This window comes from Thunnus maccoyii, chromosome 6, assembly GCF_910596095.1.
Source record: "Thunnus maccoyii chromosome 6, fThuMac1.1, whole genome shotgun sequence".
Classification (NCBI taxonomy): Eukaryota; Metazoa; Chordata; class Actinopteri; order Scombriformes; family Scombridae; genus Thunnus; species Thunnus maccoyii.
In genome coordinates, this window is record NC_056538.1 from 25,626,885 (window position 1) to 25,644,218 (window position 17,334).

Here is a 17,334-nt window from a genome sequence, read left to right on the forward strand (position 1 = left end):
GTGGACTGCAAAGCACCTGCTGTCCTCCGACCTCATTTGCTACGTGGCCTAAAAGTGTCAAAGAGCATGTAATAAAGAAAGACAGTTTATAACAAAACCACCTGTCCTGTTTAGTCCAGCCAATCAGGTCTCTTTGTTGTCAGAGCGAAGTGGCAGCCATATAGGTTGGCTCATCCAGCCAAGTCTTTCTTTACACTGAGCATTTCTGCTGCCATGACAACACTGCAGGGCCATGGCGCTCATGAAACATGCAATACACGACCAACTTATTGTGTTGAGTCCAACTTAACAAGAAAACCTTTGCAGTAATGTTGATAGAAATTTGAATCAGCACCACATGGGCTGATTGCCAACTGACTGTCACGACAGAGTTTCAACAGTATCGGAAACAAGCAGGCTAGGAGTTTATGCAGAGTTTTGTCTCTGCCAGGGAGAAATGTGAAAACAGGGCAAGCAAACAAGGGTATAAATCAGAGCAGTGGGGCACAGAGGGGAAAAGGAGGAGAAAGTTGGGCGAGAGAAGGGAAGTGTTCCCTACTGGTCCAAATCAGGGAGAGACTTCCAGTCCTTTGGCCTTTGTAGTCATTTTACTGCTTACAAAATTAACCATGAAAATAAAAATGACCACTGTTTCCACCTGTTTTTTTTAAGTAAGAATCCAGTTTTGTTGTTTCATCTTGCGGTCACAGATATTCTGTTTCATCACTTCTCTGCATTTCCTCATAACACCAATTAAATATACGCCACTTTCCCAATACTAACAATTAACTGGTTAGTACTCCAGGGAGACAGTATGTGGTTCAACAAAGTTTCCTTTAAAGCTCTTGGTGGTTTTTATTTGGTTAATTTCCTGAGATATCGTCACTGCAGTGACAACAGATAATTGGGGATAGCATGAGGACAGTCTGCCCAGCAGCCTCTTAGTTTACAAGTGGTAAATCATGCCACCATTACTGCTGCAGAGACTCTTTATTGACTCTGTAATCATGGCAGTGATTACATTATTGAAGAATGCAGGGAGACATCCTCCAATCCTGAATTCATGGAACTGGGTGTGTGTCTCTTAATGGTTTTCACAGCCAGAAATGTTTCTTTTAGTCTTTCAGAGTAGAGCTACATTCAAGCCAAAGTCTCAGTTTTATAGTCTTTGCTCACATTCTTCTCTTCTATGGTTTCAGTAGTGTCCTCTCAAAATTAAATAAAGGGATATACTGTAGCTACTGTGCTTCATTTACTGATGTTTTGCTCTTTCTTTTGTCTTGTAGACGTTGAATAAGATGACTGATGCAGCAGGTTCAGGTAAGAAATTATTTGTTTTTTCCCAAGCTTTTTGTTGCTGTGTGCTTATGTTATTGGTCACAACCCTTTATCTTTTCATAAGTTTCTGCTCACTTACACACATGTAATCCAGGTGGAGCGGAGAGTCTAAAATGCCCACAGTGCCACTGTCCCTTTTCTTTCCTTCAGCTCAGTGCATGCTGGGATAGCTCCTAGTGACTCTACAAAGGTTAACCAGTTAGAGCATTATAGCAGAAACTACACACTTTGCTTACATGATTATATGATATTGAATGTAATGGTAATGACATTTACATTCACTGGGATGGAAAAGAAACAGCCAATCAATGCAGACTTTGCACTAATTTCACAGATGTTCTTTTCCATTTTCTGCCTTTTTTAACTAAGACAAGAAATAAAGGTTTAACTGGCATCAGATCTCTGTTTGTCTGACATCAGTTCTGTTCACTGGGCAGTGAAATGACAATTAGAAATGCAAAATGAAAAGAAACTTTTATGCTCAAATATTGAATTTAGACACTGCTGTCATGGTAAATTGTCTTTTAGACATCCTGGGGCCTTTGTGTTTCTGACAGAACTTTATGTCTGGATCAATTTCAAAGCTTGATCTTAAGGGCATCTGTTCAGTCTTGGTCTGCAGTTATGACGGTACTGTATACTGAAGCAATGCTGCGCTCCTGTCTGACACATCATGAAAATCTCCCTGCAAGTTGATCCTGCACTGTCTTGGCTTGCATGGTGGCATTGCTCAGGCCTCAGACAATGTTAGTAGGACTGACGGCCACAGGTGTCGGCAAGCTCCCTCCCAGCCGGTGTCTCGAGAATGTCCAAGTCTCTTATTTTAAAGGCCTTTTATATATTGGTCACTTGGCGGGATGCAGTTAAAATTAGGCAGCGTGCCAGATCATTGTTTCTGTTTTGCTGAGGGGAAATATTTGGCCTGGTGTGATGTGGCCCTTGGGGGGCAGCTGTGGGATTTGGGTAGATGCCATTTTAGGCTCAGGTTGCACTCTCACATGACCTCTGTTGTGCATGATGGTACCGCACAAGTGGACATTATGGTCTGGAAAAATTCCATGTCACTTTTATGCAGCAGTTAACTAATGTGTGGTCTAGTGGTGTGCATGAGATATGCGCTGTGACCGATCGCCGGTCGTTCCAAACTGTAATTCTTGGAAACACGAGTGTGAGACCACCGTGCGTAACATCAACAAGTTTGTCAACACAGCTATGAGACTCTCTTCAAATGCATTTGTCATTATATTTTTCCACCATATGATTTTTTAAATAGCAAGCTGTGTATTTAACCACATGCCTTCCCTTTTAGGTGGTTGTCTTGGCTGACATAAGCCAGACCAGAGTCAGTGTCACTGTAACGTTATTTAATCATCAAGTAAATGAAATCAACATATGGTTTGAATTGGGATCTAATGATAAAATAGCCCCAAGAATGATAATGCTATAAAAGGGACAAAGCTGGCAGAGTCAGGCACATTAGGTGCGATATTCCCTGTTTGTACTTTACAGCTGGGCTGAGGAGACCTCTTTTATGACACGGATACGAGGCAGCCAGATGGTTCTCAGTATCGACCATAACAACACCGTCCACCTCATTAAAATGACATTGTCCAGGAGAGGAAAGCACATTCTTTGGGTCCAGATCCAAAATAGCGACGCAGCAGTGAGACCATTGGTATTCTGTGCTATAAATGTGCAGTGTCTTTTTATTGCTCTCATATGCACATGGTCTCCACATACGGCATGTTTACAAGTACGCACACACCACTGTAATCAATAGTTGCCCATAAATTAAACATTCTGGTTAACAAAATCAAGTTATTAAAGGTTGTATAGAGTGAAATTTATTTAAAATTATCTGTGTCTGTTAAAGTGAGCATCGCTTTGCTTAGTCTTAGTCTCTTTATCAAGAAGTTGTGATGAAGCTATGTAACATTTAGAAGATGTTTGCTGTAAAAACTGAATCCCACCAGTGAGGGCATGGTAAAAGTTGATCAGTCACCAATTCCACAGGGTCTGCTAGTGGGGCTTTATAACATTTCGCTCATCTCTGCTTTCTGCTTTTACAACTCTGTTAAGCACTGCACCGGTTAGGAATGAGATAGGAAGCAGAGATTTCAAAAATAGTTTAGGGGATTTCATAACCCTTCCTACTTGTTTTTATTTATTTAAGATCATGTAAGGCATTTATGGAAAAAAACGCTAGACCTTTTAGCCCTCTTGACTTGTTGTTTTGTTTTTCCTCAGGCAAAAAACAAAACCCAGAACTCCATCCTAAAAACCGCATATGGATACGCTCAGGGAAGATTTGGTCTATGGAGGGGGAAAAAAAAGGTTAATCCTCCCTCTCAAATGTTTATTTTCTGAAGGCATTACTCAACGTTTATAGAGCATTTTTCAAGTCTTGAGTAGATGATGAGCCAGAAGTGCCTTATTCCCTCTCACACAGTGTAATTTGTATGGAAATGTATTCCCTACAGTCTCTTTAATTGCAATGTGGAAATTAATGGCTTCCTCTGGTGAGAGGAGGCAGCCATGTTCATCTTCAAAACTCTGCTGCTTTAACTGGCATTAATCATCGAAATAATGAATCCACAGTGATGCTGCGATGCTGAAAGCTATAGGCACATCCAGCCAAGACCCTGTCAGAGATACAGTACAGATAATGAGGATAAAGCTGCTTTTATCTGTCTGGACTAAAATATTTACGTAGTAGTGAGCAGACATATGGATATATTTGTGATTTTGTCCACAGGTAATATATGTTTTGCAAATGTGTTTTTGTTAAGTAGAAAAATAAAGATTGCTATAGAGAGGGTAGAAAAACAGAGGGAGAGACAGGGTCCAAGGAGAAGCAGTTATGCAGAACTCACTGACTTGTAACTTGCACAAATAAATGGTCATGTGCTTTGTTATGATAAACATCACCTCCCAAACGTCAGTCTGAGGGGAAAATGACACAAGTGAGGCTTAAACAGCACTCTCTGGCCCAGAACTGTCAGGCCCAAGCTTCCCACTCTGCCTCTGAGGTTTCAGACAGACTGTGCACATTTACACAGATCCTCTCTCTGAATAAATATGCTAATCTACTTTCAATGTGGAAATCTCCTGCCACTGATTACAAGAAAAACAAAGGGGAAACTCTGTGAATCCCTTGGAGACTTTCTTTCAATTTGTAAGGAAAGTAACGTAAAGCCTCCTGTCCCTCACACGTTGGTGTGACTGACTCTCAGGGAAATGCTGCAAAAAAAAGGGGGGAAATGGGGGGTTTGAGTGTTTTAATTAAGCTATTTTTCCTTCAGTGTCAGTGTTAAATGTCACCTGCTAATGGATTCCCAAATGCAGCCTTAAAGGATTTATTGATTCTGATTTCAGGGTCATCTAATCAAGTCGCAGACCTTTCTGGCACTGTGAGAAGTGTCTTTGGCATGTGCTATAAACTGTGGATGTTAGATTAAGTTAACAGTGAGCATGTGGGCTCCAAAGCAAGAGGAATGTAAATCAAGTAGCTTTGTGTAGCAAATGTTTCTAATGAAATAAGAAATGTAATCAGAGAGATTCAATTTTTTTGTTTTGGCAACATTCTCAGTGATGCGCTGTAATAGCTGTTATGTTTTGGCACTACACGTACGGTACAGAGGTCAGAGGCCAGTTGGATGGTGTCAACAGTGACTGTGACATACTTTTTCCTGAATTCTCTGTTGATGAAGTTAGTACTTCTGTAGGTGTTGCTCTTTTCTTTGTCTGCGATCCATGGTGAGTCCTTGTTCATGCAAACTACCTGGTTGTTCTTCTGTTGCTGCTTCCTGTAACTCAAAACGCCTCACTTCCCTGAGGAAATACCTGCATGACATCATGGTTTTGATTAGCTAATGTAAAAATGTTATATGTGTGAAGCAAGCACAGATTTTTTTTTTTTTTTTTTAAGTGTTACACTAAAGACTAATATGAAGAATGGTGACTGTGCAGGACAGTTTGAAGTAGCACAAAGAAAAGCACCTGATGATTTGGATTAATTGCACAGTAGAGTTGCAAACACTTCACCAGCCTTTTACTTGTGACTCCCACAGTGTGAGATTGGCCGATGTGAGCCTCCATCTCGATGTGAAATGGCTCCTCTGTGGGCCTCAGTGAGTATACACTGCTATATGAATCACCCCTCCAGTTATAGATGAAGCACCAATGGGTATTATATAATGTCCATGGCTACTAATGCATAACAGCGGGGTTGTCTTATCTGTTTTTGACTCCTGCATGTTCCTCAGCTGTTCTCAGAGCCCAGTCCTCCATTTTCACCCAGGGTCACTGCCTGCTGGTGGAGGCTGACTCTGACCTCAGACAGCTGCAGTCTCTCTCTCTCGCCAGGCACTGTGTGTCTCTCTTGAGGCCTGTTAGGGACCATAATATACACATCACAAGAGGTTCATGGCAACAAACGAGGAAATATGAAATAGCCTGTCACCCTCGTAGTCGTAATCAGAACATGCTCAACAAGAGAAAGGGGCTGACAGGGGGAATATTGAAATCAGATGTAGTGTTGGATGTTTTAAGCTGTGAGCGGGTTCATTAACTCTGTTGTTATTCGCTGGATTCTGACCTCACTGCTGTTTTTATTAGGAAATCTTTTTTTGTTGTGACAGTAAAGGTCCAAACTTAGCTAAGTGTCACATAGCTCCCAAGGGGAGGCCAAGGGTCCTTAAAGGAATAGATTATTTTAGAAGAATTGTAGCATTTTTCCTCCCAGAATTACATAAAGTCGTGCATGCTTTTTATGTCTCTGCGGTGTGTTATGTGATGATACACTGAATGGTGAGTGTATCTCAGTTGCTGGAAATGTATTAGTTTAGTTGTACCACTCAGACATATGGAAGTACATACAAAAGCCAAACAAGTACAAATATGTTCAAAAGTATTTGGACACCCATATGTGGTTGTTTAACCTGTTTAATAACTCCAAAACCATGGGCACTGATGTCCTGCTGTATCAGCCGTCACTCTGCAAAGATGTTGCTGCTACGAGAGCATTAGTGAGATCTGCCACTGGTGTGGGGTGATAAGCACTGGTGATGGGTGATTTAGCATTCTAGGTCATCCCAAATGGGTTGGATCAGGTTGAGGTCAGGGATCTGTCCAGACTAGTCAGGTTCTTCCAGACCAAACTCTGAAAACCATTTAAATATTAATCATTTTAAATATATTAAATATTAAATATTTTTAATTCATGTTGAAAAGGGAAAGGGTCTTCCTCAAACTGTTGCTCTAAAGTTTGAAGCACGCTGTTGTCTAAAATATTATGGACAACTGCAACATTAAGATTCCCCTTAATATGATTTTTTTGGTCACATAGCATACATTGTAATCATCATTCTGAACAACTGTTTCTGCAACTGTGACTGTAGGCATCTGTTCACAGTGAATCCAAACATTTGACGTGATATATTCTTGTTGTTAAAAGTGAAATTAGAGACTTTATAAATATGCAAATTAGAATTGTCCCTTTTTGGAAATTTAAAGGTATATTTCCTCACTTTTGAACAAAGCTGCTACTTGATCCCACAGATATAGAAAAGCCATCGTTCATTTAACAAAATAACAGGGGAAAAATGTCAACTTTGACACACCAATGTATCCCTTGATGACTTGGAAACAATGTGGATAACGTGAGTATACTGATGGCAAAGAGACACTTGTCCTCTTTATGAAGGTATACAACGAGAGCTGTGATTTTAGGAGACATCACCACATAGGACTTTTTAAAGTCGGTTGAAAATGAGACATGTCAATGAATCGGTCTTACCTCTCTTTTGCCCCAAAGAATCATTAGAAGTGGCTTCGCTATTGAAAAGAAAAGGCAACGTAGCACATTTTTTCCACCACGGTGTTTGAATATGGCCAAGCGTTTTCATCCTCTCTGACTATTTAGAGACAGACCTGGACATTGTGAAACGTCTTGATTTAAAGTCTGCCTATAGCAGGAAAATACATTTTCATGAGATTATACGGTTATTTTCGCTCCCCGTCTAGCCATTGGCTAACAGGTACCAGATCAGTGACATCATGCGCTAAATTTACAAGCAAGTCATCATTTGTAGACCCAGCTCAGACTATAAAGGGTGCTGCTGGCATGACGAGTGCATGAAAAATTCCACACATGGAAAGATGGAAAATGACTTGTGGTTTCCTGAGTGCAGAGGCCAGCTCGGCTGTTTGACAGTGAGAGAGAAGGAAAAAAAGAAGCCTGGTAGTATTTCTAGACTTCTCTTTGTATATACAGTAATTTGTCAAGGTTGTGAAAACATTTGAGAAACTATTTGGTTAACCCGCTCTGAAAATCTTTTAACGTTTTTATTGCAATTTCAACATTTTCACTGCAATTATTGTAGCTATCACACATAAAATAGCACATAATATCATTTAATAATGCTTTTCAAGGCTGTTATATTGAATGAGATCATCATGTTTAACAATTCAGATCATGTTTGGGTATAATTTATTGCCAAGTATAAATCATCTGATTTGATCCTGCCATTGTGCGGAGTGTGTGTTCATGGGGTAGTTTTCACAGAAACTTTATTCTCTGCCAGTTTTATATTCTTCAGTGAGAGGAAACAGGTTTATTGTTCAAATTCCCAATTATATCCACACTGCCAATTAAAAAAGCAGCAATAAATCCTTTAGGGAACAACTTCCTCATGACAACCAAGATGAGAGTGTTTTCTATGTGTGTGTGTGTGTTGAGGAATTTAGGCCTGGGTTTTGTAAAGTAAGTGGAAAGAGACGTGGGCAGCCCTGTCAGGATGCAAGCTAGTCGCAGGACTACAGGCACTTGTGTATGTGTGTGTGCTTATGTGTGAGAGAGAGAGAGAGTGTGTGTGTGTGTGAAGCAACACAAAAGCTAACAGGTTGGTCCAGCACTCAGCTGCCAACTCAGAAGAAAGGCAGAAACAAGATTTAGTAAGTAATGAGCCAGCAAGGGCCACACTCCATCAAGGTCTCACACCAGGATGTAGTGAGTACATGGTCAACAGGCTCGAGTCCTGTTATCTGCTATTGTGCGTGTGCGTGTGTGTGTGTGTGTGTGCGCGCATGCGTGTGTGTGTTTGTACCATGAATGCTGACCATTCTGCTAGAAATGACTCCAAACAATAACTTCTCTCTCATCCACAGCATTATCAAGTCTTGTGATCCACTTTGTAGTTCCTTAGTTCTTCTGTGTACACACACACACACACACACAGTTTCCAAGCCAAGACCATTTCCGCAGGGTCGGTTTCGATACAGTAACCACATTGGCTCTGTCACTGGCTTCCCAAATTTCCCACATAAACCACAGAGATTCCAGATGTTGCAGGGAGGCAAAATGTCTGCGCCTCCGCTGGGCCTGCAGCCCTCACCTCCGCATCCTCAGGTTGGCCGAGCGTGTGTCACGACTCACACCAAACGCCGTGTCTTTCTGCACTGAAGCAAGGCCACGGGCAACCATGCTACTGGAGATTTACATAGCTGTTCACTTCCACCTGTACCCAAATAACAAAAAAAACACAGCATGCCGTTAAAGGAGGCTCTGTCCTGGGGCAGTGTAGCAATGCAGCTTTCTTGTGGTTTCAGACCTGATTAAACAATTTGGCTCAACAATCAAAGAGCAATAGCAGGCAGAGGCAGAGCAGACTTCCTGCATCCTCTCTGCGCTCTGGATCCCCGGCTTTAAAAGTTAAGGGCCCAGCAGGACCTGTTTGTGTCTCACTTTGAAAACAATACCTGCACTGTACTTCCAGCTTATCACGGCTGATGAGTTGAGCAGAATCGTTGGCAACAGGCAACGACAGTGAGTCCACGCATGCGTCATTAATAAAAACTCATCATTAATTTGAGGATATTTTAAAGAGAGAACAAAGTACAAATAAAGCATGTTTTTCATTAGAGAGGCATCTTTTTGTTCTTACATTCAAAAAACACTTTCTTCTGTGTTTCTAATCGAACTCAGCTTCGAAAACAAACCGGCCACGTTGTAACATGCTGACAATTTGGTTTCTATTATATTGAAATGTTTTGAACTGTTTAGCAGCTTGAGACCTTTTTTAGGCAACTCTGTTTATCACTGATAGGACTCTACATGCAGGACATTTGTCATACAAGAGAAAACTACAAAAGCCCTACTGTAAATTTAATTTTAGGCAGATGTCATTTTTATCTCCTTTGGTCCTTGTGAGGCTGTTAGTTGAAGTTTTGCTCTTGGGCCAAGTCTCATGTTGAAATATAAACATCAACTTCCTGTTGTTTCATGGAGGCTAATATAGCTCTACCACTAAAGCGTAAGATGCAATTTTTAAAGAGTTATCCTGTCAATCTGTATTCTTTTGTGATTTCACATCATCCTAAAATTGGTCCTTGGAAGAAAAAAAAAAAACATACTTAAAATCAATAAAACATTACTGTATTTTACATCTGCCACCTCTGAGAGAAAAATAGAGAGAAAAGAAAGAGAGTGATTGAGAGAGAAATGTACCTCTGTGATTAAATCCTCATTGCTCTAATAGAAACCAGGTGCTGGACGTTGGTGTAAATGTTTTCCCATGCATTTTTGTGGGCAATGCAGCCTTAACAGATTCAGACCTGACAACATTACATGCTTTGTCATTCAATGAAACAATAGCCACATACGCTTGTCATGCCAGTTTTACATTCTTCAAGCCTCTTTATACAAACTTTGACCCCTGCGAGCTCTCACCTCTGAGACAGTTTCGTGATTTTGAAACAAACTTTTGAGTTCTTGCCTCGCTTAGTGTCATAGTTAAATACAAAAGGTAACGTTATATAACAAACTACTGCAGTGGGGGGATTTAGATAAACATAATAAGTGAGTCATTATGTTTAAAAATTACAGTTTTTTTTTATGTGTTATCTCTAATTTGGAAACACAGATTTGACGTAATTGATAATATGTTTGGGAATTAATGACTATGGTAAAGGATAACCTCTGCAAAGGAAGAAACCATGACGTTACGACGGATGGTCCTCTAAGAAAACAGAATTAGTGACCACTTTAATGGATTGGAACCAAAGGCAGCTCCTCCTTCCCCAATCCCGTAATCTAAACCCAGATATACACCACATGTGTGGCTCCTCTGGAAAAATGAACTCGACTTGGGAATATATGGTCAGGAAATTTATAGCACATGGCTGGGACGAGCCCTCAGGGGCCGGGGTGGGGGCGAAGGGGAGAGCTCCCCGCTCCCTGAGCCTTGTTTCCATTAGGCTGTGAAGAGCAATCTCCCAGACTATTCAAGGGGGCCTGGTGTAAGACCTCCTGGCCAACAACATGACCCAATCATGGAGGAGAAATCAGTTTCCTCACATCTGGGATTTTCCCACTGCAGCTATGGGGCAGCATACCACATCAGTCATCAGGCATGGACACAGGCAGCACAAACACACACATACAAACGCTGGAATTTAGATAACTAGTGCACTAATAAATATGTGTGTGTTTGTGTTTATCTGTATGTGTTTATGAAAGACGGGGAGAGAGATGGTGTGAGAGAGAGTGGACAAAAAAAAAAAAATGGCCCAGAAAATGTGCCAGTTTTTTAGGGAAACGGGAAACGAGCGCTTTCTAAAGCTACATGGCCAAAACAAACAAGTGTGTGAGTCAGCGAAGGGAAAACATTCTCAAGCTGATTGATGTTTCCTCTCCTTGCATCTGCTATTACTTCCACTGCCAAGCATCGCTCCAGAGGCTAAGTCATAGTCTAGCCGCAATGATCCTCGCCGCGATAATGCTCATCTTTATTGTGTGAGGGGGTTTTTTTAGAGGAAGAGAGGAGAAGAACAGCGGTAGGCTGTGTTTACCTCTCTGGTGATTCATGTCGAGAGAGGTCAGAACCTTGTTGCTGCGCTTCTTCCATCACTTTTACTGTCTGGAGCTGACAGGAATGGTATTGTCTGTGTCCGTTCCTGTCTTGTCAGTCACTGGGCCTGGAGATGGAGACTTTGTTTACCGCTTTGTTTACCATGTTGACATCTAATGCACTTATTCTTTATCCTTTTGACCCCATGTAGCAACCTACATCAATCTAAGGATTAGTGAAATGATAGACAGGTGATGTTTGGAAGATTTTGTAGGAAATATCCTGTTAACTTGAATTACAATGGAATTTGTTGCTTTTTTTTGTGTTAAATCATCAGAATTTGTGTGTTCGTTTGAAATGTTTTACCCTGTATACTTCACGTGACCAGCGGAAAACAAGGTACTTGACTTGGCTGAACCCTGACCCTTCCTGAAAAGTCACAGGATCAAATGAAACAGGTTCTCCAGACAAGTGTGTATGTGTGTGTGCGTGCTTGTCCTCCAAGCTGCACTTTAGCCTGAGGTCTGAACAAATGGGGCTTAAAATAGTTACATGCTGATCACTGGCGAACAGGTTCCTCCCTCTGACCCATGCTGAACCACAAGAAGCATCTATATTTTCTCACACATCTTTCATTCCTGTGACCTGTTAAACCTTGAAATAGCGGTGACAAATTCAGTTATAGATCCGAGCGCAGATGAAAAGCCGTGACACGGTGAAAATGATTTAGTTCATTCGCTGTGATGTTTCGCTTCATTGGAAAGTTCGATCCATAGCAGAGAATGAAGTGCCTGAACTGAACCTGAAAGATGTAGTTAATGTTTTCATGTCAGATCCAGTAAGACCAGAGTTCACTGGGACTTTTACAAGCAGGTTTTTGGGTTTATTCCTTCTGACTGCACATAATTTCAGTTTAAGACAGAACAAATTGAAAACTGAGCCCCTCATTGATATTCCTCCCTCACCTGCAAACTCCTTTGTTGCGCAGATATCTCACTATGTGAGCTTGTAGTGGTCTGTAAATCCTGCTCAGTGGCAAATGGGGTCTATATACTTATTGAAATGAAGTAATGTTAGCTCAGCTTCACACGGAGAGGGCAGACTGAGGTCAGCAGAGGTTTGTTCATTTAAGAAACTGTCAATCTTCAGCCAGTTACTTTGTGTCAAGACTGTGTGTTTATAATGGAATTATACCTGTTATAACAGTAATTCCAGACGGTGAGTGAGAAATTAACGCAGCTGATATGATATCACCGCTCTTAGGTCATGCACTGCCTGAACGGGCACACAATAATAGGAGGAAATTCCTAAAATAATTAAGGTATGATGATTGCTGAAGCTGCTGCTGTCTTACAGGCAGAAGAAGCCTTATAGAAAGGACTTATCGTGTTTATTCTTTGGACACAAGCTGAGATTGTCTTTTCTCTTCAGTATTTGCAGGGTGCAAGATATTGTGACAACAAAGGTAAATGGTGCTGAAACTGAACCCATGTCTTGTTAAAGGCTTGACCTACTCCAATCTACCCGTGGAGAACGCAGTGAACTCTCTTTAAGCTTTAAAATAATAGATGACATCCTCCTCGCAGGAAATTCAGATTAAAATCCTAATAATAGTTAATAAATAGCTCCATGTAAATCATATGTTTAAGAGGCATCCACAAAAAACGAGAAGCTGCTGCAGGTTAAGACAGTGACGAAAAATGTATATGAATCTGATAATCAGTTATTTTTCAGTAGCTTGTCATATTGTTTTGCGATAATACTAAAGTATGAGACTAGAGAAAGTGATTGCTCAGTTTTGAATTGTGTCATTTGATAGCTGCGGTGTGTGTTTGTAGTGGTGGTGGTGGGTGTTGAGTGGGTTGTCACTTATGATGCATTCAGGCACTCCTCGTTCATCCTCCCACTTAAAAGTCTTATACTTGAGTTGACAGAATTGCTGTTGGTCTAATACTACTTATAATGGAAACTGGTGGCTGTTTTGTTTTAGTTATCATATAGCTCAGAGTTGGGCTACTGAACATAACTATAGGTCATTTTGCCGGCCCGAATGTTTAGACCAATACTGTCGTTTTTTTTGTGAGGACAGGCTGAAATTACATGTAGTCTCAAAAAATATACAGCCGGAGTGTTTTCAATGCCATCAATACAGCTTATGCACAAAACATGTTGCTTATTTGAGGTTATTACATTATCTTATGATTTCAAAGTAACATTAATTTACAGTTCTCCAGAAAAGTTCTCTTAACATACTCCAGCCTATCTGTTACCTGAACATTATATTGTTTGACAAAATTTCAAGAGATGCTCTATAGATGTTCTTTGGAAACATTAGTATTTACACAGCCATGACAGAACATTATATGGAGACCTACTGGTGATGGTCTTTAAAGGTTTAATGAAATATTGCCGTGTAACGCTACAAAAATGTATGTTTGCTGGGTAGTTGTCCATAAAATATGTGACATTTAATGTTAAACATTTTTAACACATTTTACCATCTGTTGTTGGCATTCCTCCTCCATGCTTTCCATTCCTCCTTCCCTTTCATGTGGATCATATGCGCTCAGCTCAGCTCAGTCGACATATTTCCCTAAGTACGTGAAGGCATCACGGCTGTGTAGCGCTCGCTGTGCGTGGATCCCTTCACACACACATACACACACACAGAGGCGCGCGTACACACATCTGGTGTGAAGTGTGAAAGTCTGTCTAGGTGCTTTACTATCACATTGTTACTTTTCCTCATTTTTATTGATTTCCGTCTCAAAGAAGAGAGGAATATAGCCAATTTGTTTATTTTTTTTCTTGAAAATGGTGACAACTTCGTTTGAAGACCGGCCACTGAAGTCAAGTTTGCTGCTGGAATAGAAAAAAAAAACTTAAACCGGGAGAAGGAAAGGTGGTTTTCTGTCGGAGACTTTAACATAACGGGCTTGTGTGTGAGACCAGGAGGATTTTGTTATTATGTCCAAGTGGAGGATTTGCGATGACATCTAAAAGAAACTCAACTAAACTGAAGCTCCGGCGCTCTTTCAGCGAGCAGCTGCGGAGCTCCACATCCAAAGCCTGGGATTTACTCTGGAAGAATGTCAGAGAGCGGAGACTGGCAGGTCAGTAGCCCGGTACACGCAGCTCTGAGCCCGGTTTATCACACTTATAGTAGAGGGCAGCGGAGGTTAAACCACTACAGCAAAACCTTAATTCATGTTTTATGGCGGAATCATTCTAATGTTCAGATTGAAGTGATTGACTGACATGATTACGTGGTTTGAATTACAGTAAATGTGATATAGTCTTGCAGAAAAGACAAATATCTGGTAATTGTATCAGTTTCTGTTGATATTGGTAGTTATTTTCTCTTTTAAGTTCAGGCAACAAGTTAGATGCAGTATAGAAACATATTTGTCCTAAAGTGACTGAATTAAAATGCTTCATGTGATCAAATCACTTAAAAAAATGAAAATGTGACACGTTTATGTTCTAACTATAAGATTAAATTAAAAGGGTACGCAGTTATAATGAACTAAAATATGAATGAACCGAATTTGAACACCGTCTGACCGATATAACAAAGCCTTTGACCCTGTCACACACGTGTAGGAAATCTCTGTACAGCGCTTTCACACTGACTTTATTCATCATAAGTGACGGCAGGCCTGATCCTGCCGCAGGGTGACGCTGATGGGTCACTTTTGTACCGAGAAACGGGAAGTACATGAAGGATGAATATGGACAATAGTTTAACATTTTCTCATTTGATTTGTGGTGTGAAGGCTCACAGTTCACCTTAAGTTACCATAAAACAAAAGAATAATGTAATAGAGCTTTCAGTTGTATTTAGGAAATATAATTTTAATGTTAAATCAATTTTAATCAACAGGATTGCATTCTTATTTTTATATTCTAAATGTCTTGTCATAGACGTTCATTTTTCCATCAGTAAAATTAACAATATTGCAGCTGTTTCTCAATCACTCTCTTTAAAATAGCATAAACCGTTTCATATAGTTTTCAAATATAAACATTACAGATGGATTCGGCTTTATCTTGCTCTGTTTGCCAAAATGAATACGTGGCTGGAAAGACACATGGACCCAAGCTGTTTCCTAGCAATGCGATTCAAATGAAATAGTGTATGTATATATTTGTTTTAACCTCTTAAAATACTACACCTGTCCCTCTGGGAAACAAGACATGTTGAACAGCCAAACATCAATTACACAGTCTTTGAATTCTAGTTTAAATCACAAGTTTCCAAACATAAAAATGTGCCTTATGTGTGTAAATTGTGTAAAAACACCTTACACCTTTACCATTTAATGTATTGGTGCAATCATTTTTAAATGGCATTGAGCATTTGGAATCCCTGGACATATTATATGTTATACAGTGTTGAAACATTTCAAACTTATTTAACTTTAAACTATAAAGCTAGTTTAGGAAAGAGTCAAGTGAAACATTGAGAACGCTGAATGTTTAGAGGTTAATGCCTGTAGCAATGATGGAGTGCTGTGTGTGTGAAGGGAAGGGAGAACAATCACTTGTGTAGTAACTAAACTACACCACTAGGTGCAGTGAATTGTCCAGAGCAGTCACCTTCATGCGGGAAAAGCCACACGAATTACATCCTTCATCAGGAGGAGTTTAAGTGCTGAAGTCATGCAAATAAAGACCAGATGTTTCACTTCATACAACAGAACATATCTCACACTGCTGGTGTGCTCTGTTTGTTTAACAGTATTCAAAGTGGCCATTTCACACAAGGTTGTGTATTTTGTGCATGAAGTTTGACATGTGCTCGGCTCAGCTGTGCAGCCTGTTTGAGGCGCTCGACTGATGCAGCAGCTGAGTCTTGCATTGTCTGGATATCTGACACATTAATCTCACATTCTCTCATATGCCGTAGATATCTTGGTGACGTGAGCCTTGCATCTGGCGGTATATCCAGTCCTGAGGCCTTGAGCTTTGTACATACACACAAAACAATGAGGAGCCACATGTAGACCCGTCTGAAAGAGATGACTGACTTGACAGGTGGACAGAACATTGATTTACTTTTTTTTTTTTTATCCCTGCAAGGAAACACTATTCTGTTCTCTTTTGCTTGGTGTGTTACAGAAATATATATTTTTGCAGTTTTTTGTGGCCCTGAAGTTGACTAAATATGTAATCCTGATGTGATATTTGAGCCAGACAGCAGCAAACATTTTGGAAAACGTTTCCAAAACAGACTTTAGGGAAATCAAGAGAAGGAGCGGAGGATTGATGTGAAATTCAGGTCGGGTGCAGTACACCCCCTGACAGCTTATTTCTAACTCATCAGAGATGTACCTGGCCAGTCATTAAGGAAATTCATGTGTGTCAAATCACAGAAGCTAAACACTGATGGATGGAAGCTGTCACAGATACACACACACTCGGGGACTCTGATCTGATGGACTTAAATTCTGTGCATCAGATGAGATGAGCAGACTGTTACACTGTATGTGTTCTCTGCTGCAGCGCTGAAGGTCACTATGCAGTGAGCAAATATGTTAAAAAAAACAAAACAAACTCTACCATCATCATCTAACGCTGGGGGATTAATAGGTGTTAACTGTTGCTGTTTGACTGGAAAGCAGGAGCCAAATACTGACTGATGTGATCATCACAGTCTGTATTGATAAAAATATATCGCAAGGCAATTTTTAAATACAGCAAGAAATTTGCGAGACATTCTCTAATATTCTCTAATATTTTTTTAAGAGCACATTTATTGAAATATATCTTGGGACACACGTCAGTTTTGGGGAAAACCCAGTAGCTTCTTGCTGCTGCTCGAGGAGTGCTTACTACTAAAGATGAGATTAAGGTCTGAATAATTTTAAAAGATCCTTAGTGTGTCAACTCTGAGTCACAGCCGTAGTGGGTTTAAAAGTCTGCAGTAGAGTGCCTGCCAACTTATACACCAGGCCATTAAAAGGGGCTCTCCAAATGCTTCAGGTTACCTGCAGAGCAGCTCAACCAGTCCTACAGTATTAGTGTGATTTACTCCCAGACCTGAGCTCAGGATTCAGACATTTGATGGCTCATGAGGTGGAAATCTTCAGTCACACTGGGGCTATTCTTAAGCTTTAACCACAGGAAACGTAACCACGCCAGAGCCAGGACTGCCCAGCGTAGATTA

At 40.5% G+C, this 17,334-nt stretch overlaps 1 protein-coding gene across 3 annotated transcripts in view; it reads left to right on the plus strand.

Moving 5' to 3' along the window:
* Nucleotides 1-17,334, plus strand: part of stard13b (StAR-related lipid transfer (START) domain containing 13b) — a 71,740-nt gene that overhangs the window by 25,627 nt on the left and 28,779 nt on the right. For 2 of the 3 annotated variants that reach the window (XM_042414367.1, XM_042414366.1), the window contains one exon: nucleotides 1,266-1,299. In XM_042414367.1, the coding sequence (XP_042270301.1) occupies nucleotides 1,266-1,299 (34 nt within the window). Of the gene's footprint in view, nucleotides 1-1,265; nucleotides 1,300-13,842; nucleotides 14,279-17,334 lie in introns of those variants that run through there. The other variant, XM_042414369.1, reaches the window with a different exon arrangement.